This window comes from Strigops habroptila, chromosome 19 (assembly GCF_004027225.2).
Source record: "Strigops habroptila isolate Jane chromosome 19, bStrHab1.2.pri, whole genome shotgun sequence".
NCBI classification, from domain to species: Eukaryota; Metazoa; Chordata; class Aves; order Psittaciformes; family Psittacidae; genus Strigops; species Strigops habroptila.
The window spans coordinates 894644-921319 of record NC_044295.2 but is presented as its reverse complement, the minus strand read 5'-3'; the positions used below and the strand labels follow the sequence as shown (position 1 = coordinate 921319).

The 26676-nt window shown below is 51.9% G+C and overlaps 3 protein-coding genes across 6 annotated transcripts in view; 1 reads left to right on the top strand and 2 right to left on the bottom strand.

Annotated features, from left to right (window-relative positions):
- FAM117A (family with sequence similarity 117 member A) overlaps window positions 1-7185 on the bottom strand; it is a 28879-nt gene extending 21694 nt beyond the window's left edge. The window contains exons 1-4 of one of the 2 annotated variants that reach the window (XM_030508605.1): window positions 7054-7184; window positions 5942-6040; window positions 3712-3853; window positions 1265-1361 (exon numbers count right to left, since the gene is read on the bottom strand). In XM_030508605.1, the coding sequence (XP_030364465.1) occupies window positions 1265-1331 (67 nt within the window). In that variant the 5' untranslated portion in view covers window positions 1332-1361; window positions 3712-3853; window positions 5942-6040; window positions 7054-7184. Of the gene's footprint in view, window positions 1-1264; window positions 1362-3711; window positions 3854-5941; window positions 6041-7053 lie in introns of both variants that reach the window. The other variant, XM_030508603.1, reaches the window with a different exon arrangement.
- A 127-nt stretch (window positions 7186-7312) lies between these two features.
- On the top strand, window positions 7313-19775 carry KAT7 (lysine acetyltransferase 7). Of its 3 annotated transcripts, none has more exons than XM_030508601.1 (15): window positions 7313-7546; window positions 8827-8974; window positions 9904-10080; window positions 10267-10506; window positions 11076-11158; window positions 11597-11686; window positions 12352-12450; window positions 12619-12729; window positions 13533-13724; window positions 14295-14384; window positions 15241-15381; window positions 16018-16111; window positions 16279-16425; window positions 17228-17334; window positions 17991-19775. In XM_030508601.1, the coding sequence occupies exons 1-15, from the start codon at window positions 7532-7534 to the stop codon at window positions 18090-18092; spliced, it is 1836 nt and encodes a 611-aa protein (XP_030364461.1). In that variant the 5' UTR covers window positions 7313-7531; the 3' UTR covers window positions 18093-19775. The 3 variants fall into 3 exon arrangements, with proteins under 3 accessions (XP_030364461.1, XP_030364460.1, XP_030364459.1); XM_030508600.1 differs by lacking the exon at window positions 7313-7546 and adding an exon at window positions 8187-8645; XM_030508599.1 differs by lacking the exon at window positions 7313-7546 and having other exon boundaries at window positions 8788-8974.
- Window positions 19776-21076: 1301 nt separating this feature from the next.
- PRR29 (proline rich 29) lies at window positions 21077-24811 on the bottom strand. Its single transcript, XM_030509039.1, has 6 exons — window positions 24734-24811; window positions 24203-24329; window positions 22377-22495; window positions 21480-21649; window positions 21304-21374; window positions 21077-21150 (listed from the first exon to the last, which is right to left on the bottom strand). The coding sequence occupies exons 1-6, from the start codon at window positions 24809-24811 to the stop codon at window positions 21119-21121; spliced, it is 597 nt and encodes a 198-aa protein (XP_030364899.1). The 3' UTR covers window positions 21077-21118.
- Window positions 24812-26676: the final 1865 nt, after the last annotated feature.

Here is a 26676-nt window from a genome sequence, read left to right as displayed (position 1 = left end):
GCACATTATCAGCCAGCCAAGTTTATCTGCAACAGGAACAGCCTCTCTGTAACCTTCCCCCCAAACACACACACCACGGAGGAAGTGATGGAAAACTGAAGTCCCCCAGGCTCTGCTCTGGCCTGCACACTGCAGCCACCTCCCTGGAGGGCAGGCTCCCAGGACGTGCTGCAGAGGAGCAGAAGTAACACAGTGTGTTACAACTGCTCAAGGGCTGCAGGTGAAGGATCCAATTGCTCCTCATGCTCTGCCTGCTCGTTTCCCTTGTTCTCAGAGCCTCAGAAAGCACAATGAGCAACCCCCACAAAGCTTCCCAATGAGCAAATCCACGTCATGGCTCTGGATCGGCCTATTTGGCACATTCCTGAAGTCACCTTCTGATGCTACAACACTGCCCTGTCCCTCAGTGCATCCAGGAGACCACGTTTGTGGAGCTTCCCTTCCCGTTGGACCCCTCTGAGCAGACCCTACTGTGCACTGCAGAACTGCTGCCCCCCATCCTGCAGCCCTATGCCAGTGTCACTTGAGGAAGTGACGGGCAAACAGGACACATGTGAGGCTGCCCAGTTGCCACGGCAGTCCTGGCATTCTGGTCCAGTGCTCAAGTCCTAAATGAGATTATATTTCTGGCTGTTTGCTATGGGTAGGAGGGGGACAGAGCTTAGATTTAAAGTCCTGATCAGCTGAGCATGAACGTGGAAGATCAAAGGGTCATTCAGCACACAAGCTAAGCTTTCCCTCATTGTCCTTGAACAAAATTCCTCTCCCTCTGAGCTGTGGAGTGAAATGCCTGTCTGCCTCCCACTCTATCCCCAAGAGAGGTGGCTGCCTTTCGCTACTGGACAGTTTCTGCACTCAAATGTTTGGAGATAGAAAAGCTCGAAAGAGCAGCAAGATAAATACAACTGCAGTTTATTAGAAGAGACTAAACCAGATTATTCAGCAGGCCCAGCCAAGCTATTTCACAGTCTGGTCATGCTTGCAGTGAAAACAGCGGGAGTTTTGGGAACAGAGCATAAGCCCTGCTAAGAGTAAGGAGACATTAGGAAATACATCATTTTCACTAAGGCATGGAAAGGCTTCTGCCTCTCCTAATAGTATGAATCATCAATACACCAGCAGGAAAGAGTGCACTTAAAAGTAATCCCTGAAGCCCAGCACTGTCAACAGAGCATGGGATGGAATACAAGGAGAGCAAGTCAGTCAAGCAGTTCAGACCAGAGAAGGGCCTCAAAAGCACAGCTATTCCCAACGTGTCTCATACCTGCTGCTGCAACGTCCTCCACTGCTGCTTGGGCTCCTTCCACCCCCTCCAAGAGCCATCTGATCATCCCGCTGCTGTGACCCTGCAGCTTCTCCTGCTGCAAAACAAGACATCAGGGATGAGGTTTATGATCTTTGGGATCCTTTCATCCTACACTGGCAGAAGTTTGGGTATATCACTGTAAGTGCTGCTTTGTACCAGGCTGGAGCTGGCATTTAACTGCTCAAAGTGACACACAAAGGTCGTCTGCAGCAGGACACAACCCATCTAAAGGGACACCAGGACTTGTGATTCTGTTGGTAGATCCCACTTATCCTAAAAGCTGATCTTCTTATTCCTCCCATGGGCAAGGTTCAGGAGTTAACCAACATCAGAGACTTAGTCCAGCTTCCTGGAGGAACACAGGCTGCCCGAGATGTGCAATGTTCTCCGGGAAGGGATGACAGGAGAATGGCTGTTAAAGGCAGCTCTGTGGCTTTAGGAGAAGCAGTTTGCACAGAGGAGTGTCAGCAACCAGAGCTCCAGTTCAGCCTGGCAGGGTCTGGCAGCTCAGTGCTGCCTTTCTACTTCCTGAAACCAAATGAAAGGGCTAGAAATGGGATCTAGGGACAACAAAAGTTTGCAGAAAGGGCTGTATTTGGCACAAGAGAATTATTCCCTCATGGATACAAGAGCAGCTCCCCAAGAAGTGCTGCTGAGCTCTTCCAGAACACGGAACTTCTGCATTTGGAAGCACAGGTAAATAAAAGCGTGGTGATCACAGGCACAATGTGATTAGGATTAAATGCAGACGCTGAAGGAAACCCCCTTGGCTCAGCTCGGAGCTCAGCACCCATTGAGAGGTTCGGATGGGAAGAAGCTCCTTTGCTTTTTGCCATGAATAATCACAAAGCCAGGAGTTTCAAAGGAAACCAGCAGCTCCAGCTGGCACAAACCTCAGCCCAGGCCCATTTTGGAGCAGCACACTCCTAACAGGACATGAGCCCCCAGGAAGCAGGACCTTTGGCTGAGCCTCCAGGTATATTCCACCCTTTAATTTGGGTTCTCTGCCTATTTTCACTTGGGATCTAAACAGGAGGCACATCCTAAATCATCTCTCTACCTCTACTGCTGCAAGCAACTACGTGAGGCACAGAACATGGGGAGTAGGGACCACTCTTTCATTAGTGGAGTGAGCAAAGGCAAGTTCTGTCCCTAATACACACATATAACCTCTTCTTAATATCCCCAAAGTTCTTACTACAACCAAGGTATTCCTGTCAGCTGGAAACTGAGTTACAAAGCCTGTGGCTCACAGGCTGAAACAGAACTGCCCACAGGACGGGCTCAGAGATGCCAAACAGGATGAAGTTTCACCTTCACTTCCCACATCAGTGTCATCTTTGGTGACAAATGTTTCTGACGCCTGTGAAGGTCTGTGTCATGGGGCTGAACAACATGAACAGAGTTCTCCTTTAAGGAAGCATGCAGCAGACTTGATTGATTAGGAAGCAAGGTATTAACATCAGTGCCAGGCAGTTGGAGAGCACTGCCTAGACTGGAAGGAATGTATTAAAGGAGCAGATCCCAAATGCAAAAACAGACGAGAGAAGCCAAAAAAAATCACCCATTTTGGCAGGAACAGGATGAGGATGGCATAAAAATATCTGGCATGTTAATAGGCTTTAGTCCTGCCAGGGCAAAAGAGGGGTTTATTGCAACTATTTAGTACTGAGATTATCCCAGGGGAGGCAGGGAACCAGGAAGTGTGGCTCTATTCAGCTGTAACTAAGTGAGAAACTTCTGCTTTCAGCAGAACTCAACTTAGGGCTTTTCTTCCATTACAATTAAAAAGAAGAGAAAGATTGAGGGCAAACAGGAGTGACCTTGCTCCTGCTGCCAGCAAACAGAGCTCTGCCGGGATGTCTGCGTGCCAGAGCCCCAGGGAAAGAGGGAGTGCATGGATTCCCTTCGAGTTCACTAAAACAGCCCAATCCATCTGCAGCCAGTGGTGTTCTCCAAGCCCTTCAGCTCAGTGCGTGGTACATGGGCAGGATTCTCCATCCAGGGGGGTTTGGTGCTTATTTATACAAGTCAGGATCCATTCAAGTATAAACCAGCTTTATGAACACACACCCCCATCCAGCTGTCTGCAACCCAAACCTCTCCAAACTGCAGTCCTGCTGATGGGCACCAGCTGAGGAAAGCTTGTTTTCAGTGCATAAGTAAAACCTGCTTTGCCAAGCTGCAAATAAATCCCAGAGGCTGGATGGCTCCAGCACCACGAGTGTCTGAGTTAAACACCTTTGGTGCTGTTGGGTTTGCTTCTCGAGGGTCCCAAAGCCCCCTGGAGAAGCGGCCTCTTCAGAAGACAAGACTGCTGCTCTATCACCTAGACCTTCCTAAAGCCCAAACACTGAAAACCATCAAGCCAGAGCCCAAACCAGAGGGAAGCCACCTCTACTCACCTTCTGAGGACATGAAGGTAAAAGCAGCTGCCACCATCCTGGATCTGCATCTCGGGATAACAGTGCTCTGGATATCTGCAGCACTTCCTCATTACTAAGTCTTTCTGGAGCTCCAGCCCCCAGAGCTGGATTGAGATGATACCTAAAAGCAAGGAAGATGTGTTCAAGTACAGCACTTGGGATGCTTTTCTGGTGTGTTTTCGTTTTAGAGCTCCTCTCACTTGCTGTAAAAGACAGTTCAGCAGGTCAATCAGCCCTGCAGGAATGCAGCACAGCAAACAGCACACCAAGCAAGGCAACTGAATGCTCTAACATCTATAAAGCACTCAGCAAGTGAAAAACCTGAAGTACTTCACAGGCCTTTACTGTGCTTCCTAACAATTCCCGCTTTCTACGAGCCCAAATGGAATTGATGGCTGTAGTAAGGCCCCGTGTCTCCAGAGCAAGTGAGAACCAAGGCAGGAGCTTAGAGTTTTAAACCTAATTTCAACCTCTTGATGCTTGTACCTGTTTATGGAGCTTGGTTTTGGTGAAAATTCCCTTTCATTGCCCAGGTTTTCTAAGATTCACCAAGAGATAACCTTGTTTTACTCCATTAATAAGGCAGTGGGAGTACTTAAGCCCAAGTTCCTTTAGTGAGGCTAAAGGCCTGGAGAGATTTCAACAGGTTCAGTGAGCCCTTCACTGGCCAGAGATGTCAGTGCCACCAGGGGCAACCTGGCACCTACATGCATTCAATAACCAAGGACTTGAAAACAACCCCAAAAAATCCCTTTGGTGTGATTTAACAGGAAATTTCAAGTCATCAAAGCACTCGCTATAAACTTTCTTCTGGTGCAACATCAGGGAATTGCTCGTGTCCTGCTGGGAAACTCTGACAAGTGAAGAGGCTGCAGGTCTGATGTAAGCAGCTTAACCCCTGCAGAGATCCTCCTAAGCAGAAGCCACATCAGTTTTGTTCCATCTTTTGCTCCCTTTCTTCCCCAATTTCGGTGCCTGCTGAGGGTGAAGAAGTGGTTTCAGGCACTGACATCTAGTGGTGATGCCAACACGGAAGGCACCTGCCTGAAGCTGCGCTTCCCCCGGTGGTTTTCCATAGCACAAAGAGAGCACATCCAGCTCCAGCAAATGCCGGGGCTGGAGCTTCGTCAGTGCCGACCAGCGGCACATGGCCAAGGGCTCTGCACATCTCTGCATACAAATTATTGCAAAAGATGGTTTTATTTCTGCCCTCAGCTCCTAAGTGTGGGCTGGAGCTTGAAGTGTTGCAGCAGGAAGAGAAATCCTTGCTGGGAGATCCACACATAAAGAGCAGCTCTTGTAAACGCTGCTGTGATCATAACGTGAGCTAATTGGTGCTCTCCTGAGAGCAAGAGATACCTCAGCAAACATCAGGCAACACTTCCTCCCTTCTCATCGCCCCCTCCTACACAGAGCAGATACTCTGGAGTTACGCCAAGTCACTGTTCCAGCTGCACAGAGGGCTTCCAGTTTGCATACCCATTTGAATGCCCAGGAGGTGAGATGACAGCACAGGGAACTGGGCTCCTGGCTTGGCTCAAGCACTGCCACCTCTACACAAATCATTGACCACCCCCCCTTCTGCTTGCTTTGTTCTTCCAGCACCATCCTGGTGGTGGTGGTGAAGCCCTGCATTAACATAAACTACTTACTGCAGACAAACTTCGGGAACACTAGAAGCTCTGATTATGTTTTATTTCTTTATCTGGTACATTTAAGCACTGTGGCTTTCACAGAACGCAGAGGTTTTCACAGGGGAATCCTTTAGCCATCACCAACAGCAACTCTTTCCATACGATGTGGGAACATGGAACTTTTCGCATGCTCAGCATCACCTTCAGGCTTTTTCATCCTAGCAAACCTGCAGGTGAATTTGGGGATTTGCAAGGTCCAAAACAGCCTGTGAGAAGCAGGCCTGAAACTCGTTGTTTTTCTACCACAGGCAGGTTCTCTCCATTAACAAATGGTGCACTCCTCGCTCTGTTCTCATTCCTCTTGTTCTTTTAGTTCATCTCAAACGTATCTTCAACATTTTAAGTCAGCCTAATAACTTGAGAGCATCACATTCAATAGCCTAGCACTGGATTGGGCTCAAATGCAACTGGAAATTCCATTAAATTCTAGGCAGTCTTTTTCTTATAAAATAAGAACAACTCCTACATTTGGGTACAAGAGCTGGACACAAACACTTAACTCCCACTTCACGTACCACACACACTGCTTCCCATTCCTCTCTGCCTAGGCAAGAGCAGAGGTATTTCTTCTTCAGAAGGTTTGCCTGTCACATTTCACAGGAGACTGGACACACCTAGGAGCAGTAACGAGTTAGAATGAGAAGAACGGTACTATTTGCATGACTAAATATAACACACACATGATTACAGGATCAGGCCCTGAGAATTCTGTAATCCCTAAAGATAACCAGAGTTGGAAAGAAATCATTGTTTGACTGAATAACCTTATTTTTTCCCCCATGTCTTCACATAAATCATGGAATGGTTTGGGTTGGAAGGGACCTTAAAGCTCCTCCAGCTCCAACCCCCTGCCACGGGCAGGGACACCTTCCACTAGAGCAGGTTGCTCCAAGCCCCTGTGTCCAACCTGGCCTTGAACACTGCCAGGGATGGGGCAGCCACAGCTTCTCTGGGAAAAGTCTGTGCCAGCGCCTCAGCACCCTCACAGGGAAGAGCTTCTGCCTCAGAGCTCATCTCAATCTCCCCTCTGGCAGGTTAAAGTCATTCCCCTTGTCCTGTCCCTCCAGGCCCTTGCCCAAAGCCCCTCTCCAGGTTTCCTGGAGCCCCTTTAGGCACTGGAGCTGCTCTAAGGTCTCCCCTTCAGGAGCCTTCTCTTTTCCAGGCTGCCCCAGCCCAGCTCTCTCAGCCTGGCTCCAGAGCAGAGCTGCTCCAGCCCTCTGGAGCAACTCACTGTTGCTTACAGAGAGCGTTATCACATATATGTTATTGCTATATTCTATTTAACCAGCGATCAGGCTCATCACCAGGCAAGAGCTCCCACAGAGCGCTTTTGGCCTGCGCAGAGGGTGAAGCGACCTCTCCGTCCCTGTGCTCCGGGGCAAGCAGGAGCCGAGCCAGCGAGAGCCATAGCCCCGCGGTGCCTCATGAGCTGCGGCAGGAACGCGGCCAGCTCCAGCTCCCCCGGGAGAGAACCACCCAGCCAAGCTTCACCGCCCCACCCCGAAGGTATTTTGAGAGTGGAAAGATTAACTAACGCCAGCCACTCCGAACGGCACCCCCCTCAGCAGCGGGGGAGCCGGGAGCCGCAGGCGCGCCGCTCCCCCCCTCAGGAGCAACGGGCACTCACCGCCTTCCGCCACCCCATCCCTCCGCGGACACGGCGGCTGCCCGGACCCAACATGGCTCCGTGAGGCAGCCCCGGCTCCCCGGAGCCCGCTGAGCTTCACGCCCGCACCTAAGATGGCGGCCACGCCGGCTCCCGCCAAGAGCCCTCAGCCCGGACCTAAGATGGCCGCCTAGAGCTTCATCGCCTGGATACCTGCCCGAATCAAAGATGGCGGCGCCCGCTGGCGTGAGGCTGGCCCGGGGATCACGTGACGGGGGTGTGGGGGGGTGTGGACCGTGTCCCGGCGGAAGCGTGAGGGACCGAGCAGGGCACAGGGGCTGGCGGCGGCGGGAGCGGGCTGGCGCCGCCGGAGCAGACGTGCCGCAGGACGGGAGACACGGCTGTCACCACGGAGCCCGCCAGCGCTAACACGGCGGCGAGCGCCGCTTCGCGGGCCGGGGGCACCGGGGACCAGCCAACCTCGCTGCCCCCGCCCAGGATGCCGCGCAGGAAGGTGAGTGCGGCCGGAGAACCGAGGCGGGACCCGGCGGGGGAACCGGGAGCTCAGGCCGCAGCTTCCCCCTCCTCCCCACCCCCTCCGTTGCCTCTCCCGGGCACAAAACCGGGGGGAAAATAGCGGCCTTCAGCCCCCAGCGCCCGCCCCGCTCGCGCTCTGATTGGCTGCCGCGCAGGCACGCTGCGCTCTGATTGGTCTCGTTGCTCGTCACTCATCTCCCCCAACGGTTACCGTTTCCCCTCCCCCGCGCCTGCAGCGCGGCCCGCCTCTTGTGTTTTCCGATTGGGCACGCAGTGGGAGAGCTGCTCTCCTATTGGTCGGGCTGCCTCGCCGGACTAGCAGCTGATTGGCTTTTGCGCCTGCCCATCTACGCCCCCAACGGTCATTTCCCCGCGCGTGCCTTGTTTCTCCCTCTCTCCCTTCCCCCACGCTGCGTAGATGTTTCTGCAGCCGCGCGAGCCTGGCGCTGATAGGCTGCCGGCTGCCGTCAATCAGGCCCGCCGGCTACGCCTCTTCGCTGTCTAAGCGCCCATTGGCTGCTCGTCCCTTTCGGCCCCTCCCACCCGCGTTGTGATTGGCCGGGACGGGCGCGTCTCCGCTGGGTGCAAAACAAAGCGGCGCGGGGCCCTCAGCAGCTGCCTCCGCCCCTTCCCTTCAGGCGGGTTCGGCCCCGCCGCGCTCCCCTCGGGGCTGGCGGCCGCGGCGGGGGGAGCCCCCGCCCGAGGCGGGACCCAGGGAGGGCCGGGCACCCGCTGTCCCGGCGGGGAGCGGGCTAGTGGCTGCCCGCCACGTCCTGAGCCCAGCCGCCCTCAGGGTGCGGAGGAGCGCGGCGGGGCTGCAGGGCGAGGTGGATGCCGCGTTCCCCGCCGTGCTTCCCCCCTGGCGCTGCCCCGAATTGCCGAGTGGTGAAGAGGCAAGCCCGGATGGAGCCCGTCTGTGTCCTCCATCACCCCCTGCGCTCGGCTGGGTGCTGCTGTGGTTGTGACCAGGCAGATGGTGCCGGAGCGCTCAGCTCAGGGCACGTCCTGCCCACATTCCAGCCGTGAAACTTCATTTCCCTTTTGCTTTAAGCACAATGGGGTGTTCTGTGGTCTTGGTGGGTCAGTTTGCAGTGACGCTCCTCAGTCATTAAACTGTTTTCTCCAGAGTAATGCTTGGTATTTATTACTGTGTGTGTCATCGTGTCAGCTTAAATGTATCTCTGTAGCGTCGAGTATTTTATAGTATAAATAAATATGCAGGTTTAAGTGCTGATGTCTGGCTCTGTGCTGTTGCAGAGGAACGCGGGCAGTAGCTCCGATGGGACGGAGGACTCTGATTTCTCCACTGACCCTGAGCACACGGACAGCTCCGAGAGCGATGGCACATCACGCCGGTCCGCCCGTGTGACCCGTTCCTCAGCCAGGCTCAGCCAGAGCTCTCAAGGTAAATACTTTATGCAACAAGAACCTCAATGTGCTCCGTATTCCTGACCTTTAGAACTTAAATGTGTGGGGTTTATACCTAAATAAAGCTGTTTATGTTTTTCATTTGCTATTAATGTAAAAACGCAGTCTTTACATGAGTGTATTGCACAAAGGAGTTGATATCATCTCAAGATTACACTGCTGGTGGAAATCAGAACTTCTACTTTGGCATCCAGATGATAAGAGAAAACACTGAATGTCTCCACCTCCTCATTTTCAGTGTTGGGGTACTAATTTCTTGGCTGTTAGTTAATAAGCTGCCATCTGGCAGCAAGGTGGGGGGGGAAATGAGGGTAAATAATAACTTCTTTCCATTGCTCCATGGATACGCTTAGATCAAGAACCTGCTTTGCAACAAATTTTATTGCGGGTCAGAATATATGGATCATCTGGGAATTAGGTCTTAAAAAGAGGAAAGGTGGTTTGGATGATATTCCTAGGTAATGGAAGCATTGTTTTCATGAAAAGTAATTGTTATATTGTTAGGGGAGACATTATAGTTTTATGAGCAGTATAGGATCACAAAACCACACACAGGGTCCCAAATGTAGCTCCATACCAGAAGCAATCTTGCTATTCCCCAAGGTTATCTAAGCACTGATAGTTCTTATCTAAACGAATGCTCTCTAGCTTGCCAAATGGGAGCTGCATTGTAATTCCTCGTTATAATGAAGTAATTAAATGCAGAGAAAGCTGATGCAATTCCAAATTCCTCAGTGTTGGTAAAAGTGTCAAAAGATTTAAGCTGGGAAGATCAGTGTCTTTGTGGTGACGTGCAGCAGGGAGGGGTAGGGCAGAACCCTGTGGTGATACCCAGCTATCAGCTGGGGAAGCACTGCCTGGCAGTGGTTATTGTGGCTGTTAATGATGGTGTTTCTATGGCCTTAGATTCCAGCCCGGTTCATAATCCACCATCGTTTGGAGCAGAGGAGCCTGTCTATTCCACCAGGAGGGTGACCCGCAGCCAGCAGCAGCCCACTCCTGTCACCCCAAAGAAGTACCCGCTCCGGCAGACGCGCTCATCGGGCTCAGAGACTGAGCAAGTGGTGGATTTCTCTGACAGAGGTACACGGGGTGCCCGGAGGCGTTGAAACCTGCAGCATGCTGCTGGGAGGAGTGGGTGACTCCACTCTCTGAGGGCACGGGGCGATATCCTGAGGACAGAGGGTTCGAGAGGGCTCCAGAGGTGCTTTATATATTTCTTGCAAGCTTTCTTTCAGGCAGATTTGTAACATCTTGATCCTTATTCAGACACTAAAAATGCAGCGGATCACGATGAGTCTCCACCTCGTACCCCCACCGGGAATGCCCCTTCCTCAGAATCTGATATTGATATCTCCAGTCCAAATGTATCCCATGATGAGAGCATTGCCAAGGACATGTCCATGAAGGATTCTGGAAGTGACCTGTCTCACCGCCCTAAGCGCCGCCGCTTCCATGAAAGCTACAATTTCAACATGAAATGTCCCACTCCTGGTTGTAACTCTTTAGGTAATTTCAGCTCCAGGATTAATCTGTTGGCTTTTACCTTCCTGTTGTGATATTCAAAGTGTTGACACCCCCCCACTCCCCCCAATTCAATTATACATCCTATTATTTAATTAGGATCAGAAGTATTACTGAGAAGTGGGTATAGAGAAGGGATATGAAGCGTAGCTGCAGGTATGTTCTTCCTGGAGTGTTTTCTGGCAAAGAGTGTTTGGGGGGTGATAGGGTAAAGAACAAGTTAGGAGATGAGCACAGGAGGAGGATGCAGGCTCTTGCAGGTAGGGCGCTGGGGTCTGCCAGAAGCAGGTTTTCAGACACAACCTATTGCGGACCTCTGACAGACCTGGCTGCTCCACCAGTGCAGCTCTTCAGTTGGCCTGAAACAGTTTCCTTCTCTGTTCTGAAAGCTTGTGCCATGAACCATGACGGGTGCTCCTTCTGTCACCCTGGTAATAGACTGAGCATGCTCCTTGAACAGCTCCTGTGGGGGGTCTGCCCACCTGGGATCCTTTTTAAACAGAAACCTCGTAATGATCATGTGTTAAAAGTTGGCTTTTTCCTGATCCTTGCAGGACACCTGACTGGAAAACATGAGCGACACTTCTCCATATCGGGATGCCCACTGTACCATAATCTCTCAGCAGACGAGTGCAAGGTAAAGGAGTCTTCTATTTATCTTCCTTGGTTCTTTCCTGTGAGGGTGCTGAGGCACTGGAACAGGTTGCTCAAAGAAGTGGTGAATGCCCCATCCCTGGCAGTGTTCAAGGCCAGGTTGGACAGAGCCTTGGGTGCCATGGTCCAGTGTGAGGTGTCCCTGCCCTTGGCAGGGGGTTGGAACTGGATGATCTTAAGGTCCTTTCCAATCCAAACCATTTTATGGCATTTCTTTCTTGGAACAAAATGCCAAGACCTGCCGTTTGTGAACAGAAATAGAATTAACAGATTTAGCTGACGTCTTTAGCTGCAAGACAGCAGTATTTGTGTGTCAAATGGTGAATTCCAACTCCGAAAATTCATCTAAGCAGGAAAAGGAAAAGGTGAAGGCTTTCACAGGAGTTTGCTGCAGCACTGACAGATGAGTTTTGGCTTCCAGGTGCGAGCACAGAGCCGGGACAAGCAGATTGAGGAGAGGATGCTGGCCCATCGGCAGGATGACAACAACAGGCACGCCACCAGGCACCAGGTGAGTGGCCTGCACGGTGGCTGCTTGGTTCAGAGCGCAAGAACCTCAGCTTGGGGTTTCCACTGACAATGATTTTCACTTGATTTCCCTTCTTCACTTCTCAGATAAGCTCTTGTGCTCTGACACTCCCCATTTATTGTCCCCAGTTTGTTTCAGCAAGGGCAATTCACTGTATTCCTTAAATGAGAGAGTGGGACAGCTAGTGAGAGCAGAGAGGTGGTGTTGGCCAGTAATATTACAAAGGAGGCTGGAGCTGTTCTCAGGGTGATCTTTTGTGTGTGCTTTGATGTGTGGGATTAAAGAATTCCTGCAGAACTGTAAACTACAATTTTACTGTGACTAAATAGAAAAGAATAAAACCAGGGGAATTATATTTTCAGTTCTTGAGTCATGAGGACTTCATGAGTCGGGTCCAAGCCTTTCCCTGTGATTAAGCAGGGCTTGAGGAGTGCACCCTGTCTTGTGGGATGGAGGGACATTGGCAAAGGCAAGAAAACCTTCCTATTGCACCTGCAGTGCCCTTTTACTAGCGCAAGGTTTGGTTCAGAGGCAACAAACCTCAGCAAGTGAAAGCCAGGACAGAGGCCCTTTGGGGTGGGAAGGTGAAGAAGGATGTTTGAAGGGAATGGAGCCTGGTGAAGGTTTCCACCTCTGGTTTCTTACAGGCACCAACAGAGAGACAGCTGCGATACAAAGAGAAAGTAGCTGAGCTCAGGAAGAAGAGGAACTCGGGCCTAAGCAAGGAGCAAAAAGAAAAGTACATGGTAAAAGCAATCACTGTATTCCTTCATTCCCTCCTGTCTGCAGTGAGACCACGAAACGGGAGCGTGGTGTTCCCAGTCATCCTGCAACATTCCCAGCTAAAACGCTGCAAGATCCAACAGCTTGGTAGCAGCATGGCAGCAAAACCTCTTCTTCTCTTGCTGTTCTAGGAGCACAGGCAAACCTATGGCAATACCAGGGAACCTCTGCTTGAAAACCTGACCAGTGAGTACGACCTCGAGCTTTTCCGAAGAGCACAAGCACGGGCGTCTGAGGACCTGGTGAGACTTCGAGCTCCTCATGTGTCTCAGAGCAGATGTCTGTGAGAAACGTGAATGCTTTCTGGGTGTTGCTGTGCAGAAAGAAGCAGAGTTTGTAAGAAGAGCAGCTATAGCCCAGCCAAGGCAGTGAAGTTCCACTGGGGGTCATGTTGAAGTGTCAGTCATTCAGAGGGTTGGCTGGAAGTGCAGCTGGAGCTCAGCGTTTGCAGTCATGAATGCTGCAGGGCCTGCAAGAGGAATAATTGGTACCAGTCCCATTTAATGAGTGTTTGTTTTCAGTGGAAGAATGGACAGCTTCAGCTGCTGAAAGAGTGGCTGAGGAGTGATCATAACGAAAGCCAAAAGCCATCTTGACAGCAGCTGGTGACAGGAATGGAGTTGCTGAGGTTTCTGTAGGTGCTTTCCAAAGCCACCTTCGATCTCCAGAGATGAACCAAAAGATACTTCAGTGCTTGCCAGTGACAGTTGCATCTGGGATAGCTGAGGCAGAGCATGAGGCTGTATCCTCTTCGTACAGATTAGGAAAGAAGCGTGAAGTGTGGCAAGGAGGTTACATTGCTTTCATGGCAGGAGGAGCATGATCCTGGTGCTAGCATTCTGATTCCCAAGACGTTTCCTGATGACAGGAACAGTCAGTACCTGTGTTTGACTGAGAAGAGCTCTGTGGGAGGGGTCATTAGATGTGGTCACACCGAAAGAGGAATTTAGAAGACTTGAAGTAAATGATTTCTTTGAGGAAATAAACAGGATCCTTTCTCTCTATCTTCTGGTTTTAAATCCTGATCCATTCTTTCCTTCCCAAGGAGAAGCTGCGGCTCCAGGGCCAGATCACAGAGGGCAGCAATATGATTAAAACCATCGCTTTTGGGCGTTACGAGCTGGACACATGGTATCATTCCCCCTATCCAGAGGAATATGCTCGCCTGGGGCGTCTCTACATGTGTGAGTTCTGCCTCAAGTACATGAAGAGCCAGACGATACTGCGCAGGCACATGGTAAGGGCAGAGCTGATTCCTCACCTTTACGTCTCACAGAATCCTGGAATGGTTTGGGTTGGAAAGGACTTTAAGATCATCCAGTTCCAACCCCCTGCCACGGGCAGGGACACCTTCCACTAGAGCAGGTTGCTCCAAGCCCCTGTGTCCAACCTGGCCTTGAACACTGCCAGGGATGGGGCAGCCACAGCTTCTCTAGGAAAAGTCTGTGCCAGCGCCTCAGCACCCTCACAGGGAACAACTTCTGCCTTATGTCCAACCTGAACTCCCCCAGTTTCAGTTTGAACCCATCACCCCTTGTCCTATCGCTCCAGTCCCTGATGAAGGTCCCTCTCCAGCATCCTTGTAGCCCCCTTCAGACATTGGGAGCTGCTCTGAGGTCTCCACGCAGCTTCTCTTCTCCAGGCTCAACAGCCCCTCATGTTGGCCTGTAAACATTCTAAAACATGACTGTTATTAGCTCAGGTGAGGTGAGAAGACTGCATTTTTCTTGGGTATATCCAGTAGCTGTTGTAACCTTTTATGCCCTTGGAACATGGGTGTCACCCTAACTTTGTTTTCCTGTCATAGGCAAAATGTGTTTGGAAACATCCACCGGGTGATGAAATCTACCGCAAAGGCTCCATTTCGGTGTTTGAAGTGGATGGCAAAAAGAACAAGGTACCAAACTGCCAGGGTTGGGCTGCTCTTGAGTGTGGAGTTCTCCTGGGTTCAGCTCTAACAGTTCTTTTTCACCTTCTTAGTAGCTGGGGCAGTGCTGGGTTGTTCTGCTTTAGTCTGAAAACAACGCTGACAACACAGGGATGTTTTAGTTGCTGCTCCGTAGCACTTACCCTGAGCAAGGACTCTTCAGTCTCATGCTGTGCCAGTGAGGAGGGGCATGGGAAGTCGGGAGGAAGCAGAGACAGGACACCTGACCCAAAGGGCTATTCCATCCCACAGCACGTCATGCCCAGTATAGAAACTGGGGAGAATCACCCAGAAAGCCCAAATCACTGCCTGGGTCGGGCTGGGTGCTGAGCAATTGTATTGTGCATCACTTATGTTTATTGTTAGAAGGTTTTTTTTCCCTTTTTGGTTTTATATCCTCTCCCCTTGTTATTTCCCTTATCAGTATTAGTGGTAGTAGTAGTAGTTTTGTGTTATACTTTAGTTATTGGAGTGTTTTATCTCAGCCCTGCTGTGCTCCAGCATTTCCATGTGTTGTCCGTGCTGTGCTTGGAGCTGTGTGTGTCAAGTGGAGAGATTTCTGTGTCTTCCACTCCCCTTCGCTGAGGATGTGATGTTTTGGGCATGCAGAGGTTATATTGCAGACATCAGTTCCCACCCTTAGGAAGCCAGGCTTACCAAGGTTCATCCCAAATGGAATTGTTCGCTGGCCCAGCTGCTCTGTTTGAATGACTGTGCGTCATTGCTCAGATGATTCACAATTTTCCTCTCATTTCCCATGTCTTGTCCACGCTTGAGATGTTCCATTGTAATAAATGGGCATCTCTTATTCTCCTTTTGCTTCTAGATCTACTGTCAAAACCTGTGTCTGCTGGCCAAACTTTTCTTGGACCATAAAACACTGTATTATGATGTTGAACCCTTCCTCTTCTATGTCATGACAGAAGCTGACAACACTGGCTGTCACCTGATAGGATATTTCTCCAAGGTTAGTTGAAAACACATACATAAGCATTACTACTCACTAGAATGAGATTTAGGGCACCAGTTACCAGTACTGAATCTCTCCTCCAATCCTGCAGTCTCAGGATTTGTTGCTTTTAGGAATAGATAAAGTTTCAAGCTGGATCTGCATGAATCGTTCTTACTGTTTGCTGCAGGGATTGAGGTACTTTGCTGTAGGCATAAGTAAGGAGAAAGAAAATGTAAAGAAAAATACATTCAAATAAGTCTTAGACAAAAAAAAAAGATGGTGACTGAACATTTCAATTTACACCATGTGCTTTTAATGCTGCTGTTGCTTTCTTGTTGCACGTAAACCTGGTAGATGACAGGAGTGGTGGTGAAAGTGTCACTGGCTCCTCAGTACAACTCCTTGCCCAGCCATCCTAGGCTTAAAATTGTGCCCCAAACATGCCATTTAATGGCTCTTAGTGAGACACTGAGCCAGGTTGGTAGCTGAAGGATGATCATGTTACTTGTTGTTAGGCAGGTTTTTCTGCTGTTGCTCCTTCCACCTTGTGTTTGTATCAGTTGCACAGGCTTGTTCAGTCTGTTGGGATTATGATATACCCATTGTTTGTACAGATCTAGACCTGTTCTTCCTCTCTCATCTTGTTTTTAGGAGAAGAATTCTTTTCTCAACTACAATGTTTCCTGTATCCTGACGATGCCTCAATACATGAGGCAAGGCTATGGCAAAATGCTCATTGACTTCAGTAAGTAGAGAGAGAAGTTCTGCAACCATTCTGTCACCAAGAATCGAACAGATCTCTGGTGGTGGTTGAGCAGTTCTCGTTAGAGCTGTTTTCTGCATGTGCTAAAGAGGCTGAGAGTCAGGAGAGGGTGGTTGAGGAAGGATAAATAGGTTTTCTTTCCTTTGCAGGCTATTTGCTTTCTAAAGTAGAAGAAAAAGTTGGCTCTCCAGAACGCCCTCTGTCTGATTTAGGGCTCATCAGCTACCGTAGTTACTGGAAGGAAGTTCTCCTTCGTTACCTGCATAACTTCCAAGGAAAAGAGATCTCTATAAAAGGTATGATTTCAAGCTAAGTAGCTTGTTGTGAATTGATTCAGGAACACAACTATGCATCTCACTCATTTTCCTCAAATCTGAGGCAGGTAGTTGTGTAGCAGCACAGTTAGTGGAGTATTCCTCTAGTAGGTTATGGCTCCTTTCCAGTCCTGCCACTGCTAAAGCTAATGCAGCTCGCAGAGGTTTGAAAGCATCTACTGCCTTTTCCTGTTAAAAAATACATTTCTAGTAAAGATGCAGCAAAGAACTTTGTCTGTCTGTAGAGCAGAATGTTGGTTTTAAAAAGGAAAAAGGCTTTCAAATGCTTTGGAAAAAATACTCAGTCTATTTGGACTTCTTTTAATAGCATTTTTGTTATGTACGTGGCATTTCATAGAGATACAAGGTAGTTCTTCAGAAGCACTGCAGAGGATTACACCGTACTAACTTGGATGCTAAAATTACTATCACTAAATCATTTAGGCTGGCTTTCAGTTTTTGGGTGAGCTGGGCTGTTTCTGTACACCTCTGTGTGGCTTGCACCCACAGCCTACACCTCTTCAAGCTTCTTGCCGTTGGTCAGTCCTCAAGAGTGAATCAAGCAAAGGCAAGTTGGATGGCAGTGCTACAGATAACCGGGTTGGTCAAAAGGGTCCCGAGTGCAGCAGCAGCAGTAATCCTGCATGTACCTCCTTGCTATGTGCAGGGCATTTTGGGTGGATCACTTCAAAAGGAGGAGCAGAAAACTTGTAGTTGCAAACTACCGGTTACAGGTGGAGGAATGTGTGTTTCTGCTCCAACATAAACTGATCCTGGTTTGCAGAAATCAGCCAGGAGACTGCAGTAAACCCTGTCGACATCGTGAGCACGTTGCAGGCGCTTCAGATGCTCAAGTACTGGAAGGGCAAACATCTGGTCCTCAAAAGACAGGTAAGATCTGTGATTGCAGCTCAGTGGTTTTGTTTCTATTTAGCTGTTAGATTCACCCAAACCTGCTGAAGTCAGTATTTCCTTTGCACTGTGCTGGGCTTTCCAGCCTTTTCATTCCAGTGGGGGAGCACTGTAACTGTCAGATGCAGTAACTGATAACATACATGGGTATCCAACCTGCTGCTTCAGTAGTGTAGAAATATGTTGTATTGACCTTCCTTCCTGATGTGTGGAATTACGTTGCTCATTGGGTAAGCAGCTTCTCAGGGGAGCAATGGATCAACATTCCCATAATGGTCCTCATAATGCCTGGCCCTTATTGGGCAGATGGATGACATGAAGTGACCTGAAGGAATGGGATCCTGAATGAGTCCTGTTTGTACCACATGAAACAAGTGGTTTATAAACCCCCAAACATGACACCTTCTTTGTGTTTTCTCCTCCTTGAGACTTCACTTTGTAGCTAAAAGTAGCCTCATCAGTGTGATTGGAAGGGCTTCTAGAAAGCACTGTGGAGGAAATGTTGCTTTTGCCACGTGAAGCAGTTTGTAGGCCGTTTGTCACCTTCAGCTTTGTGGACTTGGGTGGTGGTGGTCCATGGATAATTCTCCGGTGTGGATTTGTTGTATCCTGTGCTTTTATGCTCTCTTCCTTAGGATCTGATTGATGAATGGATAGCCAAAGAGGCAAAAAGATCCAACAGCAATAAGATAATGGATCCCAGCTGTTTGAAATGGACCCCTCCAAAGGGAACTTAACTGCCTCGAACTCCTGAAGCCAGTGAACCCCAGCAGTAGGAATTACCCTAGGGATCTCTGTTGTATCTGTTGCTGTTGTGATTGGCTGGTACAGTACCCTCCTGAAAGATCAGTTCCCCTTGGTACTGTTCTGGCCCAGATCTTTTGTGCACACCACAGACGCTGGTTCTGAGGAACTTTATGTTTCGGCCTCAATGAGGTTGCAAGGATTGGATCTGTATAGGACCCAAACGAAGCTCCGAGCAGCACTGGCCCAAGGAGTTCTGATATCTGGTACTGTACCTGTCCAGTCACTGGTCTTACCCTCATGTTCTTATTCCGATGAGGTTGTGTTGTGTCCTATAATCTGGTTGTTTCTTCCTTCAGGTTCTTTGCATTCTAAGTAATGGAGATAACTTCTGTGGCTTTGGAACAAGGTCTAAAACTGCTTGTTTGGGAAGAGTCCGGTTTTCCAACAAGCTGTAGTTACACTGACTTCAGCATTTTTAACTAGTCTGATGGACTGTTCCATTCCATGTATCAAATAGTTTTAGGAAGGTAACATACCACCTCTTTCAGCAGTGTTTGCCATAGAATATAGCAGGGCTTCACATAGTTAATATTGTACAGTCAGAAGCTTGCTTATCTTGTAACTGAGTGGTGTGATTCTTAGTGTTACCCTGGAGGAGTCAAGGCCAAGTGTGTGAGAACATCAAGGCCTGAGATGTTTCATAGAGTTGCTCTTGGTGTACGCTCCTGGAGCTACTGCAGTGGAGAGACCTCTTGGATTAGAAGTTACTGGGTTTTCCTGCTTTCTCTCTGGGATCCTTCACACAGAAACAGCCTGTTCAGTATATTTCCCTGGAGATACTTCTCCCAGAGCAGTCTCGACTTGCAGGTCTCGTTGTATTGGAGAGGATTTTCTCCTCTACACTGAAGAAATAAAATCTTTAGCCAGATTTTTTGCTAGCCTTGTCCAAACAGCCACAGAAACTCTACGATGCCAAGCTCATCAGTTGGTGGATTGCCTACAGTGGCCGTTCTGTGCATCAGTGGCAGCTCCAGTTAGCTGTGTGGATGGTTTGCTTCTCTGACAGTGCATCCTTGTTTGTCTTTGTAAAACAAAAAAGCTTTTACTTCCTCTCTCCCATCAGCACCACTGGAAGAAACTCATACAATGGCTTTCAAGTATAACCACTGTTCTTGTGCCACAAGTTTCCTGTACGGCTCCAGCATGATTAAAAGCGGGGGGGAGACAATCTTGGGGTAGACAACGGCAGCATCATATAGTGCTGATTTCATTTAAACCTTCCAGTGCTTCCTCATGGAATGGTGGCTGAAATGAAGCACTCGCAATGGACTGGTAGATAGGAGCCATTTCCTGTTAACCACTGCCCATCCTGATGTGGAAAAGTTCTCTCTTGCTCTCCCGATGGTTGTCTGCCTTTCTCTGCCTCCTCCAAAAAGATCCTCTACATGGTGTAGACCTTGTGGGCATTACTGAATTTTGCTGTCTCGTGCCCTTTGCTCCTGTATTGTAACTAACTCCAAGATACTCCTGAAACTATCCAACAAAGTAGTTCTCTTGTGGAGCAGGGAAGAAGGCCATTCTTGTGCAGAAGCTAACCCCTGTTCCCATGATGTGGTAGAATGTGCTATTCTTGTATCTACTTCTCAATAAAGCATGTTCTCTGCTCAAGTTTATGCTGCCTTTTTACTTTAGTCTGTTTTTTTTTCAGTCAAATTCTATTTTGCATCTCCAGGTCACTGAAACTGCTGCTTTCTGGTGCAAGGGACTCATCCTGAACCTCTCTTTGTACGTGGTGGATTAAGGATTGTGACTAGAACGGCCTTTTGTGTTGAACCGGTATTGTGTGTTCACTCTGGAGCTTATCGTGCACATCATGAGGGATATCTGGATGTTGCCACATGCTGGCAGCTTAAGTATGTCCTGGGAAACAGGGATAGATTCCCTCAACCCAAAGTTCATTGGAGAAGGAAGAAATTCTCCTAAAACTGAGGTTCTAGATTCCTAGCACCCTCTGGGGAAGGAATTGTTCCCAATATTCAACCTAAACCTGCCCTGGTGCAGCTTTTGAGGCTGTTTCCTTTTCTCCTGTCCCTTACCTGGGAGAAGACACTGACCCATCTCACTGCAACCTCTTTCAGGCAGTTGGAGAGAGCGATCAAGTCCCCCCTGAGCCTTCCCTTCTCCAGACTAAACGCCTCAGGTCCCTCAGCTATTTCTCATCACACTTGTGCTCCAGTGCCCTTCTCTGGCCCCGCTCCAGCACCTCAATGTCTCTCTTGGAGCAAGGGGCCCAGAGCTGAACCCCACCAGTGCCCAGCACAGGGGGATGACCACCAGGAGCATCCCATTCTGCTTCCCAGCACCAGCCATCAGCCACTCCCTGACGTACCCACATCAGGCACGTTTGTACCCCCCCAAGAGCCTCCCACCCCCCCAGCTTGGAGCCAGCCCTCCATTCAGGCGCGGAGCCAGCAGCCTGGGTAATTACAGATGCTCAATTAGTGACAGCAGGGAGCTTCCTTAACAAAGCACATTAATTACAGGCAATGTGCTGCATTGAGATCTGAAGGGACTAATGAAGACCGGGACCACCTGGGCTGGTACCACCCCCCCAGCACAGCCTGTGCTGCAGCATCCTCATGGCTTGGCAGAGACACGTTGTCCAGCCAGGACCAACCTGCTGGGGAGGAGCCCTCTGCAGAGCATGGAGATAAAGCCTGTCCCTGTATTGGGGTCCCGCTGTCAGCTGGGGTTTGGTGACAGGCTTTGGGACACCCCACCACCACCATGGGGTGGCTTGTGGGGAGGAAGCCAAGCGTACGAAGTGCCACCCTGAAACTATGGGTGTTGCGCTCAGCACCTGCAGGATTTGTGTTCCTCTGTATCCTGCTCTGGGTGGCCCTGCCTTGGCAGGGGGGTTGGAGCAGATGATCTCCTTCCAACCCTAATGATTCTGTGATCTTCTGGGGTCGAGGGCTGGGGCATGCAGGAGAAACCATCTTGAGGAGCATGGAGCTCACAACCTCTCCTCCACCGCGTTGTAGTACTCTGTGGGGAGAAAGGAGGAGCTGGAGGTTATCCAAGGGCACCCCCAGACCCAATGGATAGAGGGAGCAGGGGGGGGCTCAGCCTTTGACCAGGTCGATACATGCTTGAGGGCAAGGTGAGAACATTGTCCTTGAGGGACATGGAGGACATTACCTGATGCTGGGGGGACGTTGGCTCCTACGGTCCCGGTGGCACTGGGGGGCGGAGGGGGAGGTACCGCACTGCTGGAGGGGAGCAAGGACAGGAGCAAGAGTCACCCCTTGTGTCCCAGCTTGGGCTGGGAGCCCTGTTACACCCAGGAGGCACAAAGCAGCCCCCTCGTTACTCACATCTCCCCATCATCAGCTAACGAGCCCAGGTACCGCACGGCCGCCGGCCCCCGGTCCTGTACCGGGACTGGCCACGCCGCGGCAGGAGTGGGACAGGGGTAGGGGATGTAGTGATGGTGGAACACCACGGCCTCCTCTCCCTCCTCGGTCTGCAAAGGCACCTCCATCGCCTGCGGGGAGGAACAAAAGGCCTCTTTCAGCAGCCGTTTCCCTGGGGCGCAGCTGCCATTGGCACCAGCAAGGGAATTCCCATGGAGCCACCGCATGGCTCCATCCCACACAAAGCCCCGTGGTCAGACACTGTGAGAACCCTGCTGCTGGGGACACACGGAGGTGGCAGCTCCATGGATGGGACCATAAAACGCTGCTGGGAAGAGCCTGTTTGGTCTGAGCGCTGCGATGCAACGGGCCCAGTTTTGGGCAGCGCGGTGAACTGGTGGGCACTGGGAGGTTCATGCCATGGGGTGCCAGCTGGAGGGAGCAAGGCAGCTGCCATGAAAGCAGCATTTGCTTCCCCACCATGGGGATGAAATGCTGAATATCGTTTTGGTTGGAGATGACTTTGAACCGGCTGCCCTTGTGGAGCCTCATGCTGGTGCTGAGCCCCACGCCACAGCGCGTGGGGAGGCTCCTGCCCCTTCCCAGCGGGGATGAATTGCATCCAAGCAGTCTGGGGGTGATCTGTGCTGGCAGAGCTGGCACAAAGAGCCCCAAAACCCCCAAGGGGCTGCAGAGCCTGAACCGAGCTGGGCTGGAACCAGCCAGGAGGGGTCTCATGCTGTGCCAGAGCAGGACATGGACATCCCGCTCTCCTGAGCAGCTCTGGGAAGATCCCTTCACCCACCCTTTTGGTCCTCTTTATGGGCCCTTTGCCCATCCAGCATCCCTGACCCTTACCTGAGCAGCGCCTGGCGATGGCCCAAACCCAAAGGCCGTCAGTGCTGATAGAGCCAGGCTGTTCATCACCACCTGGTACATCTGGGAGTTCTGGATCATCAGCAGCTCCATTAAACCTGCTGGAGAGTCAGAGCCCTGCGTCAGAGAGAGACCAGAGCGAGGGCACCAGCAGCACAGCCTGGGCCAGGGCGGCAGCGAGGCTTGTCCCTGTGCCCAAGCAGTGGGAGCGAAGCCAGGCTCCCCCCGCCCCAATCTGGAAGGCCCATGTGGCATTTAAAGATTATTTGTGCTTGGATAAAGCTTGAAAATAGCCCCATTCCAGCCCTTTTCTTCCCTGCAAATGTGATTAAACATCTGCTGTGGCTTGCTGGAGGCTGCTCACAAAAGGTGATTGGTGGTGCTGGAGGCATCAGACTTTCCACCCATTTGGAGGAGGATGGCTCCCATCCTGGCAGCGCTCAGTGGGTTGGCAAAGCCTCTGCCTTGGCAGCGGGCAGCAGAGCTGGTGTCCTGGGGGTGGCACCGCACGGGGGGCACTGGCTCAGCTCCGCTTTGTACCATGTCGTGCACAGCGAGCTCAGAACCCCGCAAAAGAGGCAGGAACTGGGGCTGGCTGGGCCGTGGCGGCTGCTCCCATCTCCATTCCCAGGAACAAGCGCCTATGGAGCTCGGTGCCTCCCCAGCTCCTGCTTTGGCTCCACATGAGGAGCTGGGGCCCAGAGCAGCCGTTCACGTACAGATGATCGTCCCAGTGCCCTTGGGTGGATGCTGAAGCCATGGGGCAGCTGCTGAGGACAATCCTGCTCTGCATCCCCATTAAAACATCCCCATGTGCCACAGACATGAACTTTCCACACAAAATACGTTCTGGAGAGGCTGCCTCCTGAGATCCTGTTGTGCACAAGCCCTGTGAGCCCCTGTTAGCTTTGGCCTGGGTAAAAAAGGGTTTGGGCATCCCCATGCCCCATGTGCCAGATCCCAAAATGCTTTCGCAGCTGCAGGGATGTGCTCCCAGGGCACCCAGGAGGCAGGAATCCTGCCCTCCAGCGAGGAGCACTGGTTGCAGCACAGCCCGGGGGGTGCCTGGAGCTGGATCCATGGGCAGGGAACAGGCCAGCAGCCAGGCACTGAGCCGGGAGGAGAAAGCACACAAAGGGCTGGCAGCTCCTCACGGGTCCCTCCCATCCCGCTGGATAAGCACTGCAGGGCTGCGAGGTGCTGGGCTGGGGTCTCTGTTCTCTTCCCACACCAGTTTTCAGTGTACCCCTTGCTCTGTATCCCTAAAGACAGCTCAGCCTTCCCCCCTTCTCTTGACAGCTTCACCCATTGCATGTCCCAGGCCCCACAACCTCCCCATCTCTTCTGTCTGCTCCCCCAGTCCAGCTTGATGGATCTTGGGTTGCATGAGGTTGGGTGAAGCCCCAAAGACAGTTGGTCTTTGCTCCTGCCTGCACATCCCATGGGCTTGGGGCTGGCATGTGTCCCACTCCCATCCCACCTCGCATGGCCAAGGAGCCTGTATCACCCTGGCTGTCCCTGGTGATGCTCCCTACCCCCATGTGAGACAGGGTTTTGGAGAACAAAGAGAGATGGATTCCAGCAAACAGCCCCAAAACCATTCCCTGGGAGCATCCTGGTGCGGCCAAAGCCAGCCCAGACTTCCAGCCTGCTAAAAGCACCCAAAATCACATCCCATGGGATCAGCCAGCTCTGTGAGGCTGCAGAGGGCGGGCTCAGCCCCTCTGCCCACCCCCCATGCTGAAAGGCTGGGAAACAAGAGGAGGTTGAGGTTAACCCGGTTTAACGCCACATCCACCATCACGCACCTCCGCGGACGCGCGGGGCTCCGGCGCCGGGCTCCAGCGCTGCCGCGGGCCAGGGGAGCTGCTGGAGGATCATCACCGGCGGCCGGGGCAGCGGCGCGGCTCCGCGGGGACATCGCTGGGCTCGGGGCTGGAAGGCAGGAAGGAAAACCCGGGATCTCCCAGGCTTGGGTTAACGTAGCGCCCAGCGGCCGGGACAGGAGCTGGCGGCAGCGGGGGAGCGATGCTGGCCCCGGGGGGAGCAGGGATCTGAGCAGGGAGGGGCGGATCCATTGCTGATCCTGTCTTTCCATCTCTATAAGCTGGGGTGAACGGCACGCCCGGCAATCCCCACCTTGGGGACATGTTCCTGTGCACAAGTGGCACCCCCACTGCCCCAGGATATGCAAGGAGCAGCTTTGCCACCCCAGACCCCAGTGCCCCCAACAAACCCTCACTCCAGCCCTTCTCTCCTCCCACCCCATCCCATTTTCCTAACCCTATCCTCATGAGCATCCCATAAACCCAGAGACAGGACGGCTCTCCAGGGCTTACCCTGTGCAGGATGATGTAGGTCCCTGCTGGGGTGTCCCTGCAGACCCCACGGGGGTCCCCCGCTGCTCCCAGCTCCATGGCTGGGCCCGGCAGGGCAATGGGGTGAGGGAGCTGGAGCAGGGCTCGTTGCTATAACTGCCCCAGCAGCAGCTAAACAAACCCTGCCCAGCGCAGGAATGTCCCTGGGCTGGGTTTCCCTGGGGTGTAACCCCAGGATAATGCCCCCACTGCACAGGGCTGTGGGGCAGGGGTGGTTTGTGCCCCCCCGATGGGGTTTCTGAGCCTGCAGGACAAATGTCCCCACAGGGAAGAGCTGGGAGCAGCGAGTGAAGCTCTGTCTGAGCCTTGCTACGAGTCCCAGCCGCAGGGAAGAGCTGGTCCCAGGGCTGGGGCTGTTCAGCCCCCCCGGCAGCATCTCACAGCTTGTGGCTTCGCGACCTTTCCTAAAATCCCAAGTCCCGGCATGCTGTGGTCTCCAGAGTTCCCATCCAGCGTGGCTGGTGGGATATGGGCCTGCTCCTGCCCCGTGGCTCATGCTCTTGGTGCCTGTTTCCCGATCTCTGGGGCTGCATTCCTGAACTGGGAGGCACCTGGGGATGCTGAGTCCAAATGCATCTGGGCAGCTGATAACACCACAAAGGGGCTTAGGCTGCCGTGGGGGGGCTGAGGATGCTCAGAGCGGGTCTCCTGCCTGCCCTTGTTGTCCCACCAGTGGCAGAAGGTGTCATTCTGCTGCTCAGCCCTTTGCTTAAATCCTTCCTACAGATGAGAACAACATTAGCACCGGGCAGACTGGTCCCCAGGCTGTGTTCAGAGCAAGGCAGGCTCTGCCAGAAGCAGGGGGTAATCAGCACAGTCATTAAATGTGCAAATAATGGGAATTTGGGAGTTATAACAAAAGGCAGAGAAATAACCCGGAGACGCTTGGAAGAATTGGGAACACAGAGGAAGATCTGATCTCATGAAGCAGAAACCTGCCAGCGGCTGGGGGCCAACACAGTGGCCTCGGGATGCTCCTTCCCTGGCATCTGGGGGTGTCTCTGGCGCCATTCTGGGGCAGAACAGGAGAGATCAGTTCCTGTGTGGTGAGCGGGGCTGGCTGCGGGCTGCGCTCCTGGGAACAGATCCCACATCTGCATTATTGGTGCACAGCAGCTTTTGGATATAACATTGATAGAAATCACCACTCAGAAGAGGAGCCTGGGGAAAAGCAGGTGGTGGAGGAGGAGGGAAGATGCCTGAGGCCAGTGGGGAGTTTTGGAGGAGAAAACGGTTTTTCATTGCAATGGGTTTGCTGGGGCTGCATTCCCAGCACAGGGTTTCCCTGAGATGAGCTTGGACACGCGGAGTTCTCTGGCCAGGGAGAGATAGATGGAAAACAAGAGCTGGTTTTGGTTTGCTGAACACAAATCCCCTTGTGAGCACCCTGGGAGGGACTCACGGCCGGGGAGAGCAGCAGCAGGCTGGAGCCAGGCTCTGATTTGATCATAGAATCATAGAATCCCGGACTGGTTTGGGTTGAAGGGGCCTTAAAGCTCCTCCAGCTCCAACCCCCTGCCACGGGCAGGGACACCTTCCACTAGAGCAGGTTGCTCCAAGCCCTGTGTCCAACCTGGCCTTGAACACTGCCAGGGATGGGGCAGCCACAGCTTCTCTGGGCACCCTGTGCCAGCGCCTCAGCACCCTCACAGGGAACAGCTTCTGCCTCAGAGCTCATCTCAGTCTCCCCTCTGGCAGGTTAAAGCCATTCTTCTTGTCCTGTCCCTACATCCCTTGCCCAAAGCCCCTCTCCAGGTTTCCTGGAGCCCCTTTAGGCCCTGGAGCTGCTCTAAGGTCTCCCCTTCAGGAGCCTTCTCTTCTCCAGGCTGCCCCAGCCCAGCTCTCTCAGCCTGGCTCCAGAGCAGAGCTGCTCCAGCCCTCGCAGCAGCTCCGGGGCCTCCTCT